This window comes from Vanessa cardui, chromosome 29 (genome assembly GCF_905220365.1).
Source record: "Vanessa cardui chromosome 29, ilVanCard2.1, whole genome shotgun sequence".
Taxonomy (NCBI): Eukaryota; Metazoa; Arthropoda; class Insecta; order Lepidoptera; family Nymphalidae; genus Vanessa; species Vanessa cardui.
In genome coordinates, this window is record NC_061151.1 from 6,266,001 (window position 1) to 6,288,594 (window position 22,594).

At 37.3% G+C, this 22,594-nt stretch overlaps 1 protein-coding gene across 1 annotated transcript in view; it reads left to right on the top strand.

Annotated features, from left to right (window-relative positions):
- LOC124541819 (P protein-like) overlaps window positions 1-17,855 on the top strand; it is an 81,270-nt gene extending 63,415 nt beyond the window's left edge. The window contains exons 8-17 of the mRNA XM_047119725.1: window positions 9,562-9,765; window positions 10,273-10,388; window positions 10,866-11,004; window positions 11,221-11,356; window positions 11,724-11,926; window positions 13,384-13,477; window positions 14,024-14,166; window positions 15,142-15,252; window positions 16,484-16,631; window positions 17,362-17,855. Coding sequence (XP_046975681.1) covers window positions 9,562-9,765; window positions 10,273-10,388; window positions 10,866-11,004; window positions 11,221-11,356; window positions 11,724-11,926; window positions 13,384-13,477; window positions 14,024-14,166; window positions 15,142-15,252; window positions 16,484-16,631; window positions 17,362-17,540 — 1,473 coding nt within the window. The 3' untranslated portion in view covers window positions 17,541-17,855. The remainder of the gene's footprint in view (window positions 1-9,561; window positions 9,766-10,272; window positions 10,389-10,865; window positions 11,005-11,220; window positions 11,357-11,723; window positions 11,927-13,383; window positions 13,478-14,023; window positions 14,167-15,141; window positions 15,253-16,483; window positions 16,632-17,361) is intronic.
- Window positions 17,856-22,594: the final 4,739 nt, after the last annotated feature.

Here is a 22,594-nt window from a genome sequence, read left to right on the forward strand (position 1 = left end):
GCCCAGCAGTGGGAATCTATAGGCTGTTGTTGTTGTTATGATATGACCAGGCTCGCCCCGGTTTTGCATGAGTGCAATGCTGATGCTAGATATACTACAGGAAGTCTTACGACGTATTTCAACAGTTTTTCAGCCATCAGACAATACAAACCGCTTACGACATCACTTTAGATACTAAAACTATCAGTGTTTCTCTACTATATTGTGCATGTATTGTACATGTAAACCTTCCTGAAAGGAGCCAAGATGGTCCAGTGGTTAGAAAGCGTGCATCTTAACCGATGATAGCGGGTTCAAACTTTAGCAAACACCGCTGAATACTCATGTGCTTAATTTGTATTTATAATTCATCTCGTGCTCGGTGGTGAAGGAAAACATCGTGAGGAAACCTGCATGTGTCTAATTGAATAGAAATTCTGCCACATGTGTATTCCAATCCGCATTGGAACAGCGTGGTGGTATATGTTTCAAACCTTCACTTCAAAGAAGAGAAGGCCTTAGCCTAGCAGTGGGAAATTTACAGGCTGTTGTTAAACCTTCCTATTGAAGGTAAAAAAATCGCATCAAAATTCGTTGTGCATTTTTAAAGATCTAAGCATACATAGACAGGGCCCTTTAATAAAATGGAACACATAACGCACCGGTTTTTTTTTTAATAAAGAATCTGATATGTGTATGTACTGTGTTGCTAGCTCGTGGAATTTCCTTGAGATTAGATGACGTCGTGACTATCGGACAGTGGGATATCGTCATCATGATTTTACGATTTAACAGTTCAATGATTAGGTATTTTCGTTTTAGTTGTTAAGAGGTGATAAGACCACTAAATAAATAAATAATTAATAAATAGATATGAGACAATATCACATACATTACTCTGATCCCAACGTAAGTAGCTAAAGCACTTGTGTTACGGAAAATCAGAAGTAACGACGGTATAACAAACACCCAGACCCAAGACAACATAGAAAACTAATGATACTCTAAATTGACTCGGCCGGTAATCGTACCCGGGACCTCGGAATGCCGTACCTATGAAAACCGTTGTAGACACCACTCAACCACGGAGGTTGTCAACTAATACCGGTAGTCGCTGTCGTTAGGTAAAGAAATATATACCTAACATGTTTCATACCTGAGCAGAGATGGCCCAGTGGTTAGAACGCGTGCATCTTAACCGATGATTGCGGGTTCAAATCCAGACAAGCACCGCTGATTCTTGTGCTTAATTTGTCCTTATAATTTATCTCGTAATCGGCGGTGAAGAAAAACATCGTGAGGAAACCTGCATGTGACAAATTTCATAGAAATTCGTGGAATATGTTCCAAACCTTCTTCTCTAAGGGAGAGGAGGCCTTTAGCCCAGCAGTGAGAATTTACAGGCTGTTGTTGTTGTTTGTTGTATATTTCATACTAGCGACCCGCCCAGTCTACGCATGGGTGTAATAATATCACAGTAGAAACTTCTAAAATTATCAGTGTTTCTTTACTAAATTTTCCATGCATTAAAAACAAAAACCTTCCTCTGAAATCACTGTATCACTGTATGTATAAATTTAATGATAATAATTACAAACATATTAACAAATAAACAATTACTCATATTAACATATAGTATAGTATACTTTTTTGATTGTTTATAATAAGTTTTGCTTGGTGGTAGGGCTTTGAGCAAGCCCGTCTGGATAGGTGCCACCCACTCATCAGATATTCTACCGCCAAATAACAGTACTCAGTATTGTTATGTTCCGGTTTGAAGGGTGAGTGAGCCAGTGTGTTTGCGAGTTCCCAAGGTTGGTGGCACATTGACGATGTAAGGAATAGTTAATATTTCTTACAGCGTCATTGTCTATGTGTTCTGGTGACTACTTACTATCAGGTGGCCCATATGCTCATCCTCCAATCACGGTCACCATCTCAAATCTCCTATCAATCTTGGGAACTGATATATTATCCCTTTTGTACTTGACTGAAAAGGCTTACTCACAAACTGAAACACAACAATTATAGGTATTGCTGATAACGGCTGACGTATATTGGGTAAGTGGTACCCAGACATGTTTCAAACTATAGAAACATTACACTTACTTATTGATAGTCAAATTAAACAGTACCACCCGGTCGGAAAACACCCTGACCTGAGAAGAACCGGCGAAAGAAACTCAGTCATCAGTGGGTCTTTTTTTGTCTATTTTATTATATACACAATTGAATATGATAAGAAATAGCCATACAGAAATACCTATCAAAACAATCATTTTTTGTATAATCTGTAATCATGATATAATTAATTAAAACCAATTAAGATAACACTCAATTTGCAACAATATTTTTGTATGATTAATTAAGTTTAGATATCAAAATGAGTAATTTATCGCAAGTAACATCAAGGTCATTTTCCAAGTCAGGTAGTTCGAGTCAGTTTGGCGCTGGAGAATCATTTCCTCGGTAAAATCTGTTTATTGATACGTATAATGGAGCGTATGGAGCTACTTATCCTTTACTAGTTCTCTCCCGTGGCTTCGCTTACGTAATAGGGGTAGGTTATCATGTGTTAGGCAAAAGTAGCCTATGTCGTTTCTTGGAGCTGAAGTTTGCTTCACACCAAATTTCATCAAATTCGGTTCAGCGGTTTGATCGTTAAAGAGCGACAGACAGACAGGCAGAGTTACTTTCACATTTATAATATTAATATAGAAGTATAATATTTTTAAATCGTTTTCACTTTTAAATCGTCATTTTACAACTATATTAAGTGGTTTACAAGTGGTAGTGCCACAAGTGGTAGTGCCACGCTGTATACCTTCGGGTTACAGCCGAATGGGCCGGCACGCCCGGGGAAGTACCACTCTCTCACTTAAAATCGGCGTAAAGTGGTAGTTATGCTACCGCGTTTCATCCGGTAAGTGAGAGTTCCGGAGGCCCAATCCCCCTCCCCCCAAAACTTGTGCAGAATTTGGTTAAATTACCCCAGGAGGGTACCATCAGCGACAGCGGTGGAGAATCCCTCTCTGGGCATCCATGCTCAGGACATACACCACCTGAGCAGGGATGCCCAGGCTGCCCTCCGAATTCTGGGGGGGGCAATTTTGCGCTCGCCACTGTTCGGGGCAAGCAGAGCAGGCATCATAAGGAAACCCCTACCACCCTCGCTGTGGACTTCTGCAACATAAGGGGACTCAACTCCAACCTCAACGCCGTTCACTACCATCTGGAAACGGCGAAGCCGGCCTTGCTCTTTCTAACCGAGACCCAGATATCTTCTCCTGCCGATACGACTTTTCTCTCTGTTGGGGCCGATGGAATATCTCTAAAAATGTTGTTGCTCATTATGCCTCATATTCAAGAAATGATTACTACGATAATTAATATGTCTATTACCCAGAGCATATTTCCTATAATATGGCAGAAAGCGATAATTAAGCCTATCCCTAAAAATAATAATCCCTCAGAAAATAAGGATCTACGGCCAATAAGTATCCTGCCATGTTTATCCAAAGTATTGGAAAAAATAGTATATAATCAGCTATCTGATTTTCTTGAGACCAATAATATATTACCCATGAGACAGTCAGGATTCCGTAAACGTCGCGGTACTGCAACTGCACTGATTGATGTGGTTGACGAAATATTAAACGCGCAAGATAAAGGTAATGGCACTATACTAGTTTTGTTGGATTACTCTAGGGCATTTGATACGATTAACGTCTCTCTTTTACTAGCTAAACTACACTACTACGGACTTAGCGCAGAAACTATACAATGGTTCACCAGTTATCTGGGTAGTAGAACGCAAACCGTAGAACTTAAACATGAAGATGGCACCATAAAATCATCGCAATGTAGGCAAGTTCTTAGAGGTGTACCCCAAGGATCGATACTTGGTCCTCTACTATTTATTATATATTGCGCTGACGTAACAAAGGTCATAAAAAACTGCCGTTACCATATGTACGCTGACGACATACAAATATATATATCTTTTCCACCTAATGAAACTCATAATGCTGTACTTAAGCTAAATGAAGATTTAAGAAACATAGCAGGTTGGTCAGAAGCAAATTGTTTAGCGCTAAATCCACAAAAGTCTAAATTTGTAATACTGGGCACGGCGAATCAAATACAACTGATATCAAGGGAAATACCTATGGTTAAAATTCAAGATGAACCAATTGAAAGAGTTACAGAAGCACGTAATCTTGGCGTACTTATGGACGAATGCCTTAGATTTGAAAAACATATTCATAATACAGTTAAAAGCTGCTTTTATCGTCTAAAAGTTTTATACCAAATAAGAAAGTTTTTAAAGGTAAATGTAAGAATCCGCCTATGTGAATCATTAGTATTATCCAAATTAAATTACGCCGATGTAGTGGTGGGCCCAAGACTATTGCAACGTACAAAAAATTTAATTCAAAAGGTGCAAAATGCTTGTGCAAGATATTGCTTCGATATACCTCCACGTACGCATGTCACACAGTATTTAAATAACGCCGGAATTATGAGAATGGAATACCGTAGGCAACTGCATTTTATGACGCTCTTATTCGGGGTAATCAAGTTCAAACTTCCACCATACCTTTATAACAAGCTTCGTTGGGCGCACGATACGAACACATACGCAACCAGATCGAAATCATATTTACTTCTTATGCCTCTCCATAGAACGGCCGCCTTCCGTGGCAGTTTTCGATACGCCGCCACCAAGTGCTGGAACAACCTTCCACCGCCATTGAGGAACCTAAATATAATTCATAATTTTAGAAACAAATACAGAAAATTTCTTCTTGATAAACAAAAGCAAACATAGCAATTGATTTTATTTATCTTTGTTAATTTAAATATAATATAATGATTTATATTTAATTGTATACATATGTATGAATTTATATACATGTTCGTGTGTGTGTGTGTGTGTATAATATGTAGGTATGTGTGTGTATGTAGTTGTATAGATGAGATTTTATATATGTATATGTCATAACTATAAAATGATAATTCAATATAATCTTATAACTTTTTTTTTTTTTTAATATGTAATCAAATCTACTCACCTTACAGTGCATGGCCCATTGGCAAGATGGAGTATTGATCAGACTTGGTTAGACTATTTAGTGAATAGATTTCAACCTCTATTTGATTGTTATGATATTTGTTAAACGGCACGTCTCGACCTGCTTGCGACCTTCTGTAATAATATGTTCGCTATATTAATTTATACCTCCAATAAATGCAAAGAATCAAAAGTAATATTATTGTGATTTAGATTATATTAAAACACATTTAAAAAAAAGAAAAGAAAAACAGAAATTAGTATATATTACTTACTTATTATTATTAATTATTTTTTTTCTTTCTCCTTAAATAATTCGTAGGTGATCGAATATCTTTGTGATCTCAGCGTAATATAATTTAGTTTTAAATTTTAATCCATTGTGCTACACGTCCAACCTCCACTGCCGCCGCGAGGTACCTGAGGGCTGAACGCATCATACTATCGTAGACTTGTTTTGATTTCTGTTATGTTTTTACTTTTATTTTTTATTTGATTTTAACACGACATAATAGTGGACTATTGTCAATGTCGTTCACTTGACGTACGGAAATAAGGTGATCACTGAAAATCAGTGCTGCCGTCTTTGCGAATTTCACACATAGTACGAATCGTATTTTAATTTAAGTACTTATAGAAAAAAAAAAAGCTATATAATTTAAATCGTTATTTTTTTTTTTTTTTTTGTGTGTGAAATTCCTAGGCCGACAGCAAATGCTGAGTGATTTCCCTTTTTGTGGCATCGTACTGCTATGTAGGCAGCATTTTGTTTTTATTTATTTATGCCTCTTTTTAAAATCTTTATTAGATATTATTTAATTGTATTGTTATTTTAAGTTTTTGTTTTTTTTTTGTTGTATTGTTTATGTCACTTATGTATCAACACGATGCTTACAAATAAAAAAAATTCTTTCTTTCTCTTTCTTTCTTTCTCTCGTACCCTGGGTACAAATTGGAACATTCCTTTATACCACGAGCTGGGGTATGCGTTTACGTCAGAGATGATATCTGTTCTCGACGCCTCGGCAGCCTTGAAGGACAGGACCTATCGATTATCTGGCTGCGTGTAGACTGCGATGACCATCCGCGAATCTATGCGTGCCTTTATAGGTCCCATAGCGGTAATGCCGAAACCGACCGACTGGTTGAGCACGTCCAAATGGCTACAGATTCCGTGCTTCAGCAGATTCCATCCGCAGAGATCATTATTCTGGGTGACTTTAATGCTCACCACGCAGAATGGCTCGGCTCACGCACCACCGATCATGCGGGTAGGTCTGTTCTGGACTTCGCTCTAGCATATGATCTGACACAACTGGTCAACTTGCCAACGCGAATACCGGATGTGGAGGATCATACACCTTCCCTGTTGGACCTTCTGCTGACTTCACATCCGGATGGCTATCACGTTATCGTCGATCCCCCTCTGGGCTCGTCTGACCACTGTCTCGTCCGGAGTATAGTGCCGGTTGCGGTACTCACGGCCTCGCTTTGTTGGGTGCTGCCGAGTATGGCACTACAAGTCAGCAGATTGGGATGGGATGCGGTCTTTTTTTGCATCTTACCCATGGGGGCAGATTTGTTTCTCGCCGGATGATCCGAACGCTGCTGCTGACTCTGTTGCCGATGTGGTGCTTCAGGGTATGGAACTATTCATTCCTTACTCTGCAGTACCCATCGGTGGCAAGTCCCAGCCTTGGTTTGGTCGCTTCTGCAAAACGGCATCACGCCGAAAGTGGGAACGCTATCAAACCTGGGCTAATGCATCTGCGTCTCGTGATGTAAATACCAGCGCATTTAAAAAGGAATACAACTCTGCCTCTAGGTCCCTCAAAAACGTGATTGCTAGGGCGAAGACGGAGTACATTGGCAGAATTGGCGAGAGACTGGTGTGTCTCCCTTCAGGAACACGAGCGTTCTGGTCTCTCGCTAAGGCTGTCTTAGGGAATTTCTGTCAGCCATCTTTTCCATCTCTGCACAGAGACGGTGAGTCATTGGCCCATACCGCGAAAGAGAAAGCTGATCTTTTAGGCTCTCTCTTCGCGTCGAACTCGACTCTGGATGACCAAGGAAAATCTCCACCAACAATTCCGCGATGTGATACCACGATGCCGGAGGTTAAATTCCGGAAAAGTGCAGTTCGTAAAGCACTTCTTTCCTTGGACATTCATAAGTCGAGCGGACCCGATGGTATCCCTCCAATCGTGCTACGGACATGTGCTCCCGAGTTGGCACCGGTCTTAACGCGTCTTTTCCGGCAATCCTACACATTAGGCGTCGTCCCGAATTCCTGGAAGACAGCTTTGGTGCATCCGATCCCTAAAAAAGGCAACCGCTCAGACCCGTCCAATTATAGGCCTATAGCCATCACCTTCTTGCTCTCCAAGATAATGGAGTCCCTTATTAACTGCCAGCTCCTGCGGTATCTAGAGGAGAACCAGCTGATTAGCGACCGCCAGTACGGTTTCCGTCGGGGTCGGTCAGCCGGTGATCTTCTAGTTTACCTTACTCACAGGTGGGCTGAAGCAGTTGAGAGCAAGGGGGAGGCATTAGCAGCCAGCTTGGACATAGCGAAGGCCTTCGATCGTGTATGGCACAAAGCGCTTCTTTCGAAGCTTCCTTCCTATGGGCTTCCCGGGAAATTATGCAATTGGATTACCAGCTTTTTGGCAGATCGGAGCATCAAAGTCGTTGTCGACGGTGCATACTCTGACTTAAAATTCGTCAATGCTGGTGTTCCACAAGGCTGCGTTCTATCACCCACTCTGTTTCTTCTGCATATCAATGATTTGTTGCAAATCGGGAACATTCATTGCTATGCAGACGACAGTACCGTTGACACCTTATACACCGGCCGCGCTAATATTTCTCGGGAAAACGTCGAAGAGAACCGGAACAAACTTGTGTCTGAAATCGAGTCTTCATTAAACGAAGTCTCGAATTGGGGCCGGCTAAATCTAGTCCATTTCAACCCCAAAAAGACGCAAGTTTGCGCGTTAACCGCTAAAAAAACACCATTTGTCGTATCTCCACGATTTGAGAACATTCTGATAGCCGCTACAGGTAGTATCGGAATACTTGGCGTTGATATTTCGAGCCTCGTTCAGTTCCGCGGTCAATTGGAAGGCAAAGCCAAATTGGCTTCAAAAAAGCTGGGCGTGCTCAGCAAGGCGAGACAGTATTTCACGTCGGCCCATCGCCTTAAACTTTACAAGGCGCAAATTCGGCCTCACATGGAGTACTGCTCTCACCTCTGGGCGGGTGCTCCCCAGTACCAGCTCCTTCCATTTGACCGCATCCAACGTAGAGCGGCTCGAGTTATCGACGATCAAGCTCTTTCCGATCTCCTTGATCCTTTGGCTTTGCGTAGAGATGTCGGATCACTCTGCATTTTCTACCGAATTTTTCACGGGGAATGTTCCGAGGAATTGTTCGGATTAATCCCGGCTGCTCAATTTCACCTTCGGACATCTCGCCAAAATTCTAAGTTTCACCCGCACCACCTTGATGTCCGAAAATCCACAACAGCGCGATTTCTCAGACATTTTCTGCCTCGCACAACCACTTTGTGGAACCAGCTTTCGCCGGCGGTTTTTCCGAACCGATACGACATGGGAACCTTTAAGAAAAGAGCGTACTCCTTTTTGAAAGGCCGGCAACGCACCTGCAAGTCCCCTGGTGTTTCAGGTGTCCATGGGCGGTGGTAGTCACTTTCCATCAGGTGAGCCTCCTGCTCGTTTGCCACCTATGCCATAAAAAAAAAAAAAAAACTATATTAAGTGAAGCTACCGGTAATTCGGAAAGCAGTTTCTACCCAGAAAAATCGGCAATAAAAATTACATAAACAGTGGTTACTCTTATTCAACTTTTAAAAAATGATATAAAAATATATTATTATAATCAATGTGTAAACATCGAAACCTACAGACGGATAGAGTTACTTTCACATTTATAATATTAGTACAGAAGGGATGAACCCCGATAGCTCCGACATTTTCATGCAAACCTCATACTTTTCCAAAACACCGACTTTTGTCTGCGCTGCTTAGTTGTATGGAAAAAAATGAATAGAAGCCTGTGCCTAGTCTGAGTTATGAGGACCTATAGTTACCCTGGATTAGCTAACTATTTAGCCATTTATTTTTAGTTAAGAGCCGACATGGCCCAAGTTTAGAACGCGTGCATCGATCTTAACCGATGATTGCGGGTTCAGACCCAGACCAACGGATATTCATGTAGTTAATTTGTGTTTATAATTTATCTCGTGCTCGATGGTGAAGGAAAATATCGTGAGGAACCCTGCATATGTTTAATCTCATAGATATTCTGCCACATGTGTATTCCAATCCGCATTGGAACAGCGTGTTGGAATTTGTTACAAACCTTCTCCTCAAAGGGAGTGGAGGTGTTAGCCCAGCAGTGGGAAATTTACAGACTGTTGTTGTGGTTAGCCAGTTCACAAAAAACTTCTCATTATATAATATTAACTAAGGATAATTCTATTTCAGATCATCAATCGGACAATGGCAGCGGTCCTCATATCAACGGCATCGCTGGCCGTCCTCTCTCTTATCGGCGAGAGACCCTCGCTCCCCGAACTGGTATCCTGGATGGACATGGAAACTCTGCTGCTGCTGTTCAGCATGATGATCCTGGTTTCCATTATGGCTGAGACTGGGATGTTCGATTTCCTTGCCGTATTCACGTTTGAGGTAAGTTTAGTGATCAATTCAAAATAGATATATTTGAAAAAGTGGATTTTATGTTATGGTAAGTAGTCACCATTATTAAATATTTATTGATGTCTAGACAAGATATATATATTTTTAGAACCAGAAGTAGTTTAACCTCTTAAATAATTAACTTTAATTTTAAATAACAATCAATCTACCACAAAAGAAAAACATGTAGTCTACAACACAAATAACCATCAATAATCACATTACACCGTAATAATTATATTTGCGATCTCAATGTGTCAGCCACGAATCTCCCGCCGATTTTTTTTTTAAAGGGATGTTATGTGACTTGACGCAGATGTTGCTTGTTTATTCCAACAATATGTATAAGTTTAATTATACTTTACTGACATTCTATCTAATTAAAATGATAGAAATCGAAATCACTAAGTTTCTTACCAGTTCTTATCAATAGAATCTACTTTCCTAACGTGTTATCTTCACTTGAATGAAGAATATTTTGATTTTGTATATTTCCAGGTGACCAAAGGAAAACTTTGGCCATTGATAACCCTGCTGTGTGCTATCACGGCGCTGCTATCGACATTTTTGGACAACGTCACAACGGTTTTGTTGATGACACCAGTGACCATAAGGTAGAATATTCTTTCTTGAAGGTTTTTTATACTATTAGTTGGCGGACGAGCATATGGACTACCTGATATTAAGTGGTCACCATTGCCCATAGACAATGACGCTGTAAGAAACATTAACCATTCCTTTCATTGCCAATGCGCCTCCAACCTTGGGAACTAAGATGTTATGTCCCTTATGCCTGTAGTTATTCTAGCTCACTCACCCTTCGAACCGGAACACAACCAAGTACTGTGTTTGGCGGTTGAATATATCATGAGTGAGTGGTACCTATTCAGACGTACTTACATAAAGCTCTATAACCAAGTAAAATGTAAAAGCGATCCTGTGACGCCCCTTGAAAAGACGGCTAGAGTACCGCTGGTTTTTTCGTGTGTATTCCAATTCCAGTGTACCGGGGCGCACTCGGCGTCTTGGGCATCGGCGAATCCCAAATATAATTTCACACAATAAAATATATAATATGCTCCCTTTTTCAGGTTATGCGAAGTGATGGACATGGATCCCGTGCCAATATTAATGTCGATGGTACTCTTCAGTAACATAGGGGGTACAGCTACCCCTGTGGGAGATCCCCCGAACGTCATCATTGCTTCGAATAAGGCTGTTGTCCTAGCGGTATGTTATTTTTGTCTATGGTTACAATAGCAACAACATCCTATAAATGTCCCACTGCTGGGCTAAGACCTCCTCTCCCCTTGAGGAGAAGGTTAAATTAAGGTTTTGGTTAAGGGTTTCCAAAAAGCCCTTCCTTTGGGGGATGGTTTTAATTTTACTACAGAGATTAACAATTTCAATTTAATTCTATTCTAATGTATGTATGTTTCTTTACAGGGTATAAATTTCACGAATTTTACAATGCACATGACGTTAGGTATACTTCTGGTGTGCGTACAGACATACTTCCAACTCAGATATATATACAGGGATACGAATAAGCTGCGTCTGAATGTACCAAGAGAAATACAAGGTAACTATAATACATCATAGTTTTCTATTCGTTATTTATATTATCTGTTTTATTATCTGTAATTAATAATGGTATAAGTTGTGAGAAGGCTTTGAGTAAACCCCTTGGGTTCCACCTACTCATCAGATATTCTGCTGTCAAACAGTAGTAACTAGTATTGTTGTGTTTGAAGATTGAGTGAGCCAGTGTAACTACACAAGGGCCACAACATCTTACGATCAAATTTGGTGGCGCATTGCCGATGTAAGGAATGGTTAATATTTCTTACAGCACCGTTATCTTTGAGCGGTATTGACCACTTTATACACAAAGTAAAAGTTTAGCCCAAAAGATCAATATGGACACGGTATTCCTTAACTAATTTCAGACCTTCGCCATCAAATATCGATATGGCGTCGAGCGATAGAGTCGCTCCCACACTTGAGCAAAGACCAGCAGGTGGTTAGAGAAAGGCTGGAGAGGAAGATGAAGAAGCTGACGGTCCAGCTGGATACGATGGTCAAGGAGAGTTCGAAAAGAGTTTGCCCGAAGGAGACCTTTCAAAATACCCTCGGACAATTGAAAGAGAAAGTAAGTCTATTAAAAAATCTTTATTAATAAATGTGCAGATGCTCTTGGGTGCCGTACCTTTCAAGATAAAGTAATTCCTTAGAAGATTACTTCCTTCGTCTGTCCGTTTCTATTTCCCAAGGAAGCGTAGAGGTATAAAAGTGAAATATATCTTTAATTCTGGATTTGGATATCAACTATTTGCTTAAAATTTGATTGGTAGCACTATTTTTATGGTTTCCGTATATACTTTCTACCACCAAACAGAAGAGTGAGTAAGTCTGTGTAGCTTCATGCACAAGGGACATTACATCTTAGTTCCCAAGGTTGGTGGCGCATTGGTGATGTAAGGAATAGTTAATATTTCTTACAGCGCCATTGTCTAAGTGGGGTTGTGACCACATATCACATCATCTATATCATTAAAAAAGGAAAGAATATTATCGGATCGGAATTAAAGATTTGGTTCTTAATCTATAAACTCCTAGAATGCATAGTGTTTTAGAAAAATATGCCTTCACCACCACCAGATATGAATTATTAATCTATATAGACCGGGAGATGATAATGACAAAATATTTGGTCATTGGTACCAGTATGGCGGTTCTTCAGGAGTCTAATTACGTAAAGGCAAAAAGGAAAATGATGGTCGTAACGATTAATCGAACAACAACAACAACAACAACCTGTAAATTCCAACTGCTGGGCTAAAGGCCTCCTCTCCCTTTGAGGAGAAGGTTTGGAACATATTCCACCACGCTGTTCCAATGCGGGTTGGTGGAATGCAGATGTGGCAGAATTTCTATGAAATTATAAAGACAAATTAAGCACATGAATCAGCGATGCTTGCCTGGGTTTGAACCCGCAATCATCGATTAAGATGCACGAGTTTAAACCGCTGGGCCATCTCGACTTTTTTTTATAAAATAACGAGTGTCGAACGATTTGTTCCACAAAAATGCTTGTATTTTCAGATAGTCGAAAAAAAAGATGTAGGCGACAGCGTAATGCCATACTTCTCGGGTGTGGCTTACAACCCGCCATATCGACGCGAATACGTTAATTTTTATAAAACAATTCAACCATTTGTACCAGGCTAATTTTTGGATAGCTAATTATCGTCGAGTAGACATTCACGAAAATCACCTTGCTTGCTTTTCCGAGAGTTCCCAATGACCACCATACCACTGCAAAGGAGTAATTTTTTTTTGGCCAAACGATTTGTACCTGAAATATCGATATTTGAAATCGTTCGACACTCGTTATTTTTCCGACGCGTTCGATTAAAGCCCACGCGATTGGGCCGCCGGTGCGAGCGCTATGACCATCATTTTCAATTTTGCCTTTACGTAATTAGACCCCTGAAGAACCGCCATACTGGTACAAATGATCAAATATTTTGTTATTATCATTTCCCGGTCTAATACGCGCCTTTAGGTTTCAAATGTTTCAAATGTTAAATAATTTTATCATTTCAGTACAAAATCCGCGACAAGATGTTGCTTCTGAAATCAACATTCGCCATTAGTTTCGTCGTCGTCGTGTTCTTCCTGCACTCGATACCGGAATTGAGTGAGTATGACGTCAGAGTGCCATGACGTCATCGATCAGCACATGGCACTTGACAGTAGAGACTATCCAATAGGCATTAGTTATATAGCTAGGAGTGCCTCTACTAAGGAACCCTGTACCCACAGTAACAGCCAGTAAATTTCTCACTTCTCACTGAGGTTTGGAGCATATTCCACTGGCAGAATTTGGTTGAATTTAGAACCTGCATGGTTGCTTCGCGATGTTTTAGTTCAATGCCGAGCACAAGATGAGTTATAAACACAAATTAAGCACATAAGAAATCAGTGGTGCTTGCCTGTGTTTGAGTTCGAAGTCTTTATTAATGAGTATAGTTTTAACTGAGCTCTATATCTTATTAGTTTTCCTTATTGAACGCTCGAGCTTATATAGATGTTTGGGAGTTTGACAGAATTGCACTTTTTTAGAAAATACCTAGGCGTAAATTTTGTTACAATAGATCCTTTTAAACCTGTCAAAACCCAAATCAAGCCAATCACTGTTATTTAGAATCTTCTGGAAATTATGGATTGATTTTTTTTCCACCAGATCGAATGTCTCTCGGCTGGACAGCTCTCCTGGGCGCGATTCTGCTGCTGACGCTCGCCGACCGCGAGGACTTGGAGCCGATCCTGCACCGCGTGGAGTGGTCCACGCTGCTGTTCTTCGCGTCGCTGTTTGTACTCATGGAGGTAAGTGAATATATTTATAAGTAAGTCAGAGCCTTCAATCGTATTTGTTTTGAAATCAATCTGAGATAAGCGCCGATTTTCTTCACATAATCAATAAATCCTTCTCGGAACAAGTTATTCACTTCTATAATGTATTCTACAGATATTTTTAACTTCACAGATTCCAAAATTCGTATCGTTGCCTTATTTACAAATATTTTTTTTCACAAGATTGTATATTGGATACAATAGTGGGAAGCTTTTGCGTGTTGCCTTACACTTAAGCAGGATATTTTTATATATAATTGCATTTAACTAACATAATTTAATATTTCAAATATTGGAAAAGGTTAACTATTGAGATCCTTGACGGTTCTTCGCGGTGGAATCGACATACCCTGCGGTTTTGCTGCCTCTATCTGATAACTGGCTTATCGTAATCTTGTCCAAGAAAATTGACTTCCATTTATAGACCTAAGTACTACTATATTACGATAGAGCAGGGCCGTATTTAGGGGAGGGCAACCGGGGCAACTGCCCTGGGGCCTCCATATAAGTGGGGGCCACAGTTTTCAGCAAGGTAACAAATACCGAGATATAGTCAAATTATAATAATGTTATTATTTAATATTTTAAAAGTTACCGATACAAGTGAATAAATCATAGCTTACTGATTGAAATAAAAAAGTGCTTTGTGGCCTGGGGGCTTCCAGACCTTTAAATCCGGCTCTGCGATAGAGTATTTTGTAATAGTAAAGAAGTGTAATAGAAGTGTCTAGGTTGTCGAACATCAGCAACTGACGATGTATTCGTAGTATCTTTTTTTTTATCACAGTCTCCTGAAACGACGGAAAGGGTACCGCTGATTTTTTAGTGTGTATTCTGGTGTTTTGTTCGTCTTAAGCACCGACAAGTCTCACAATCCCCCCCTCCCCTTCCTCGTGGGGAAAAAAACTAGTCTACTTCTAATTTTTTTTTTCATTCTCTCGATTTTAGGCTCTATCGAAACTGGGTCTCATCACATTCATCGGAGGTCTGACCGAATCTCTCATCTTACAAGTCGACGAAAACGGTAGACTTGCTGTGGCGATTCTTCTGCTTCTGTGGGTAAGTTTATTTGTCGATAGCACAATGTAAGTATTATTGTACGCTGTTTAATATTAGTTGAACGAAGCCTTTTAGGTATAACTAATATTAGAGATACGAAAGTAACTGTCTGTCACTCTGACTGATTCTGACTCACGATCACTAAACCTAATTTGATTATGATTTGGTATTCCCTTAGCGGTTACATTTTTCTGCCAAACACCAACTATCCGAATAACACAAGCTAATAAAAATCCAAGAGTGGAATCCGGCCAATTGAAAACTTCAATTGGCCGGATTCCAGTCGATTTTCTGATGATCATCTGATGATGTGAACACCGCTTAGAGACACTGACTCTGTGAGAAATATAAACCATCCCTCACTTCGCTAATATACCACCGAACTTAGGACTTAAGTAAAGTCATTTTTTTTATGAGTCGAGATTGCCCCGTGGTTAGTATGCGTGCATCTTAACCAATGATCGCGGGTTCAAACACAGGCGCCACTGAATATTCATGTGCTTCATTTGTGTTTATAAATTCATATCTTGCTCAGCGGAGCAGGAACACATCGTCAGGAAACCTGTATGTGTCTAACTTCAATGTTAGTTCAAAAAACTTAAATAACAGCCTGTAGATATATGTTACATGTAGGCAAATTAAGTAGTACTTACCCCATTTTCAAACTGTAAACTTAATTCAAGGTCCCATACCTTCTCGTCATGCAAAAGCGGACACGGTACCACTGGTTTTTTTATTGATATTCCGGCGTATTAGGACATTTGTTAAGAGTCTTAGGCATCAAGGAGTCCCAGATTATGTGGAGAAACTCGTAACGTAACAACAACAAAAAACTTCTGTAAATTTCCCACAGATGGGCTAAGACCTCCTTCCCTTTTGAGGAGAAGGTTTGGAACATATTCCAACACGTTGTTTCAATGCGAGTTGGTGGAATACACATAGGGCAGAATTTTTTTGAAATAAGACACATGCAGGTTTGCTCACGGTGTTTTCCTTCACCGTCGAGCATGAGATGAATTATAAACATCGAAGCACATGAAAATTCAGCGGTGCTTGCCTGGATTTGAACCCGCAATATTCGGTTAAGATGCACGCGTTCTAACCACTGGGCCATCTCGGCTCTTAATACGTTTAGCAAAATATAACTCATTTGTTTGTTGTACGTTTGTTTCTTTGTCTCTAATTGTCCATCCAAGAATAGCACTATATATAAAGAAAATATTAATTTCAGGTATCAGGCATTACCTCAGCGTTCGTAGACAACATACCACTGACGACTATGATGGTCCGCGTGGTCATCGCGCTGGGATCCAACCCAACGTTGAACTTGCCCATCACGCCACTCATTTGGTCTCTATCGTTTGGGGCCTGTCTTGGAGGTAAGGACTTCCACAAGGTGTCACTTGGGACCTTTGTTATTTTTTAGTGTTACGTTTATCAATATAGTTGATAAAGATGCAAGGATATTATCATAGATAGGTAGGTACCACCCACTCATCAGTTATTCTAACAAATAACAGTACTCAATATTGTTGTGTTCCGGTTTGAACGGTGAGTGAGCCAGTGTAACTATAAGCACAAGGGACATAACATCTTAATTCCCAAGGTTGATGGCGCATTGACGATGTAAGGAATAGTTAATATTTCTTACACCATCATTGTCTATGGGTGATGGTGACCACTTACCATCAGGTGGTCTTTATGCTCGTCCGCCAACCTATACCATAAAAAAAATTGTGACAAATTTATATAACACGATTATATAATAATGTTAAGGTTGTTAAAATTTAAATGTTCGCAACATTAATAAAGACATGGCTACATAGAATTTACAACTCGATGATAGGGCTTTTGTTGTGTCGTTTGAGTCGGCATCACCCACTCAAATATTATCCTACACAGTATTGTATTGTTTGAAGGGTGAGTGAGGCATTGTAACTACAGGCACCATACACATAACATCGTTCTTCCCACGGTTGATGACATTGGTTTTGGAATGAATGATCAATAAATTCCAACACCAATAATATTTGGCAATAGTAACCACTTTTTTTACTTCTTATTTCATAAAAAAAAACAACAAGACTATTTTCAATTTTCCTTTTTCAGGTAACGGTACACTAATCGGCGCGAGTGCGAACGTTGTCTGCGCGGGAGTCGCCGAACAGCACGGCTACCGGTTCACCTTCATGCAGTTCTTCAAAATCGGTTTCCCGGTCATGATTGGCCACCTCATCGTCGCTTCCGGTTACTTGCTCCTCTGCCATTGCGTTTTTTCCTGGCATTGAAAGTTCTAACCTACTGGAACTAACAAGTAATTTAACTGTTTATTATTGTGTAACTCCATAAGAAGTAAATTTAAAGCGCTGTACCTTATTTTGTTAGTTAAATATAAATTAATTAATTGCCATATGTCCTTATGTAGGATAAACTCTATCTACAGACAAAGTTTCGTACGAATTTGTTCAGCATTTTTGGTGTTATTGTTTAAGGAAAATGCAGACAGCTCTTGCATTTATGCTATAAATATTTGTACGAGTCAAACAAACAGTTAACATTGTCATTCTTTGTATGTTTTAATGTTTGCTAAATCATCACAACCTAACAGATTATGAAGTTATTTATGAGATATCATTGCTAAAATTAACCATTAAAACACTTGTATTTACCAAAGTTCGCTCGAATTAATGTATACTTCGTACAGTATACAAAAGTAGTAAGTTATACCAAAAAAAAATATATATTCAGCATACCTTATCTAACTGTCAATTCGAATTCGAAGTGAATTTGAAGAATTGACACTTCAAGCATTAACAGCGCCACCCTTGGAAGAAGAAGGGGTGGGCTAGGGGTGCCTCCAAGATATTCCGTCAGCTCAAGACGTCAACTTGTCCTATTACGAATAGGCATCTGCGGAGAATTTCATCTCTGCCAGTAAGGAAATTGTGTATTAGGCTGTTTACATACGTGGTAATTTTCATCTATAGCGGCATCACGATTCTGTGCCCTATAGTCGTCAAAAACTTTACCGTCCATAAAAAGCCTTAGTTGGACTTCCATGTCTATGAAACGCCATAGTGCTTTCGTTATGTTTTCAATATAGTTAAGACCATATTTCGGATATTTACAATTCGCTGTCTGATAGTTGATAATAGTTTTCTCCATATTTGAGGTAGAAGAGAGCGATGTTGCAACAAATGCTTTATCTCTGTCTAGAGGCTTGTCAATTTTGCCTTATTGGATTTTTATTAATTCCTTCCAAGCTTTATGTTTCCTTGCCTCTACGTGACAGAAGACGTCTACAGTGTAATAGGCATTCTACTGTCTTCATTTCACCAATGCCCGTCAGTCTTGCCCTTAATGGCACATTAATTTTTTTTGTATACACTTTCTTTTAAAATCAAAATCAAAATAAAATATGATCACGTGGGCTTTTACAAGCACTTTTGAATCATCATTTAACAATTAAGTGAAGCTACCACCGGTTCGGAAAGTAGATTCTACCGAGAAGAATCGGCAAGAAACTCAGTAGTAACTCTATTTCAACATTTAAAAAAATACAGTCATGTTAGTTAATACAATTATATATGTATGTAAGGTATCCTGCCTGGAACAAGTATTAATTCCAAGCTTTCTTTATCATCTACAAAATCTTGTATCGAATAATATTAATTAACGATTTGACTTAACGAAACGGCAAAGTTAAAAATGTCTAATATCCCCTCCGAGAGTGTGGTCAAACCACGCCTATTTATTATGAGATTCTACATGTAAAATGTGTTGCCTTAAGTTGTCGTTTTGCAATATTTGGAGGTAAATTAAAACCTCTGTATTTAGTGAGAATGCCTTTGATAGTATCCACTTTAATTTTGAAATATGACATGAGGCTGGAGTAACTCATATAGCGATTGTCGATTTGGTTTCTAGAAATAAACTAAATACATAAATATGATGAATTTATTCGATAAAATAACTAAACAAACATACTATTGTTTTAGATGATTGGTTAATTTTATTTGTAACGTGAATAAAATAAACCATTTAATTAATTATTATAAATTATTGTTAAAATATTTTTATAATGTTATCGTTTTGTTTAAAAAAAAGGCGGTAAATACAACTATATTGGTCGATTTGACAGATGATATCCGCCATGTTGGTTGACATGACAGATGACATTTGTATTTTTTTAATCTGTAACCTTAGTTTCAGGCCATTTTTTTATTCAGTTTACAAACAATAAAAAGTCTGGCTGGACAGCTACGTTCCATTGGCTTTAGTGTCAAATATGACTTGACAGTTGACATTGGTTATTCATTTCTGACATCTGTCAGTTGATAACGACTAATATTGTTGTACACAGCCGTGTAACAACACTTATTATTTAAAAAAAATGTTTTAAGTTAACATAATGCTGTAGTTTTTAATGTTATAAATGTTTTTTAATTGTTTACCCCACTTGTGGTTGGACTAGACCATATTATGTACCTTTATTTACCTGTGATAGCTTATCATTATGTACTTAAATATATGTACATATATTTAAAAATGTGAAAGTCTGAGGATTTATTCAGACCTGGTTGGTAACTATTAGGACGTATGTGTTCCACGCTAGATAGATGGTCTATTTGTTTAATATAAATATATTTAAAATTATTTGTTATTTGTTTAATATAAATATATTAAACAAACAGCCGATCCTGATCCCTGTGCTGTCTTAAGCACCATACGAGGAAAGCTTCTGTAAAAAAAAACTACGAACCAGTCACGAATTGGATTCTCAAACTTTTCAACATTCTAAAATGCTTAAATTATTTATACGTCTAGATAGACGTGAAAATTGAGAACGACGACCAAATTTTTCCAACAGTTACCAACTACAAGCACGCTAGTAATATGATCTTTATTTTAAGATAATCAAGTTGGTTCGTTCAATTTAAATCAAAATATTATTTAAGTTAACTTTTACAAACACTTTTTAGCTGTCATTTAAATAGGTATGTCATTTAAAATGTAGTGTCAATGAATATAGTTTTATTAAGTGAAGCTACCGCCGGTTCAGAATACAGATTGCACTGAGAAGAATCGGCAATCTTAGTTATTTTGTATACTCTATCTATATGTATAAATAATATAAGCTAAATCATATTTTTCGAAGACCTAACGTTGTGAAACCTTAGGCTTTTTCTAAATGTGAAATTTAAAAAAATATATATGTTTGTTTAATATTTGTACATATAAAATCACATAATATGTATATATTGTTTTATTTGTAATTAATGTAAGCGTAGCGTAACATTTATTATTAATTTGATCACTGTTTTAATGTTGTTAGTATATGTTATGGTTTAAAAGATATATTTACAATAAAAATAAGTATTTCTTTAATTATTTTCTTATTTGGCGATTTAATTTATTTAAAAAAAATATTATTCACTTACTATTTAAGAGAGTTATAATACAATAATTTAATAACGATTCATTTTAATTAATTTTAATATGCACGATTGTATAATTAATCGTAATAATATTTAACATGATATAAAAATATAAAGATAGTTTTCATAGGAAATCTAATATAATTTATCTATACTTTAATGAAATGAATAAATAAAGAAACGTCAATACTTATTTTACTTTTGACAGATTATTCTAACCTCTAATTTTTTATTCGTGTAACCGGAATAAAAGTAATTTTGTCACCTATTCACTTACGAAGGTGTGCTCCTTCACAGTTAATTATTAGCGGTTTATATTATCAAGTGTACTACTTACACTTACAAGATATCTTAGTGTAGTATGTGACGATTAACATCAGTGTAAAAAAAAAATTATATTATGTTTATTTTATGCCAAATTAAATATATTCAATAATATTATTAGGTATAATTATGTATAAAAACACTAATACCCAACTTTGGTTGTCAGAATAATATTATTTTCTCGATTGCATTACTCGATTGTAAAGTTAATCGTTAGTAATATAGATATCGATGCTGTAATATTTGAAAGGTGGCAGTACTTACAAGTTACTGATAATTATTGCCATTATACAAAAATTACCTAAATATAATCATTTATTTTTTTATATAAATATTTACTGACGTGTGTATTATTTGCGAATAACAATAAATATTGTTAATTGTTGTTATAAAGATATCGAACAAAATGACAGATGATTTTTTAACTATCAATATTGTCCATAAAAATTCAATAATACATTAGTTTTGTATTGTATAGTAATCCAAATGAAAAATATTTATAGTATAATATAATTTTTGATATAATATTTGTTTTTCTAGTTCTTACGTCAATTTGAATTTAAAACTATTAATGCTTATTCTAATTAATTCATAAGAAATAAGATTATTTGTAAATAGTCAAATGAATAAAATATTTTAATCATTATTTTATTAATGTTAAACTAAGCTTAATTATTAATTTAAATAAAAATAAATCAACAACGATGTTCTGTATTTATATTAAGTTTATTTTGCGTTACAGTTAATGAAAATATAATAAATTCGTATGACAACGATTTTTTTTATCTAATTACCCTGTTTTTTAGCATAATAAGTTCTCGGATGCAAGCAAACTTCAGGCTATCTATTTACTTATTTTGAAAAATAAGTAAGACAGACACAGTTACTTTCACATTTATAATATTAATATAAATTAACTATCACTGACCATAAGATATTACTAAGTTATAGACTGACAGATGGATAGATAGACGGACGAATAGCAGATCTTAATAATAGTGTCCCTTTTTATATTTTGAGTACGGAACCCTTAAAAGACATATCATGTTTTTTTTAAGTTTTACATGAACAAACGACATTTACTAGTACGCTATTAAATGTTTACAAATACAACGATTTACATATTATTTAAAGGTTATTAAACATATTTAAAGTTTCCAATATTAAGTATCTAACTTTAAAGTAAAAACAAGTCGATAAATTTGAAAACAATTAAAAACAAAAATTAAGGGAATTATTTTTCATGACCTGGCAACACAGCCATAATTATTTTAAATAAAAATTATCAAATGATTATTGTGTCACCTTGTGCCATAAGATCACAGATTATATTTGTAAATGTCATTATCAATTACAATTACATTGAGAGTATAATACGACACAATTTAAATGTAGCATCGGCAAAAATCGTAAAACCAATCACATCCGAATTAAGTACGTCCTAAACTATCAATATTCATTTCTTATGTGAAGATGATCTTTACACAAACGTAATCGTAATATCATATGATCTAACACATTCGTCAATTTGAAACGTCGATTGAATCTATAGCGACGAATAGCGTCGAATGGTGCAATAG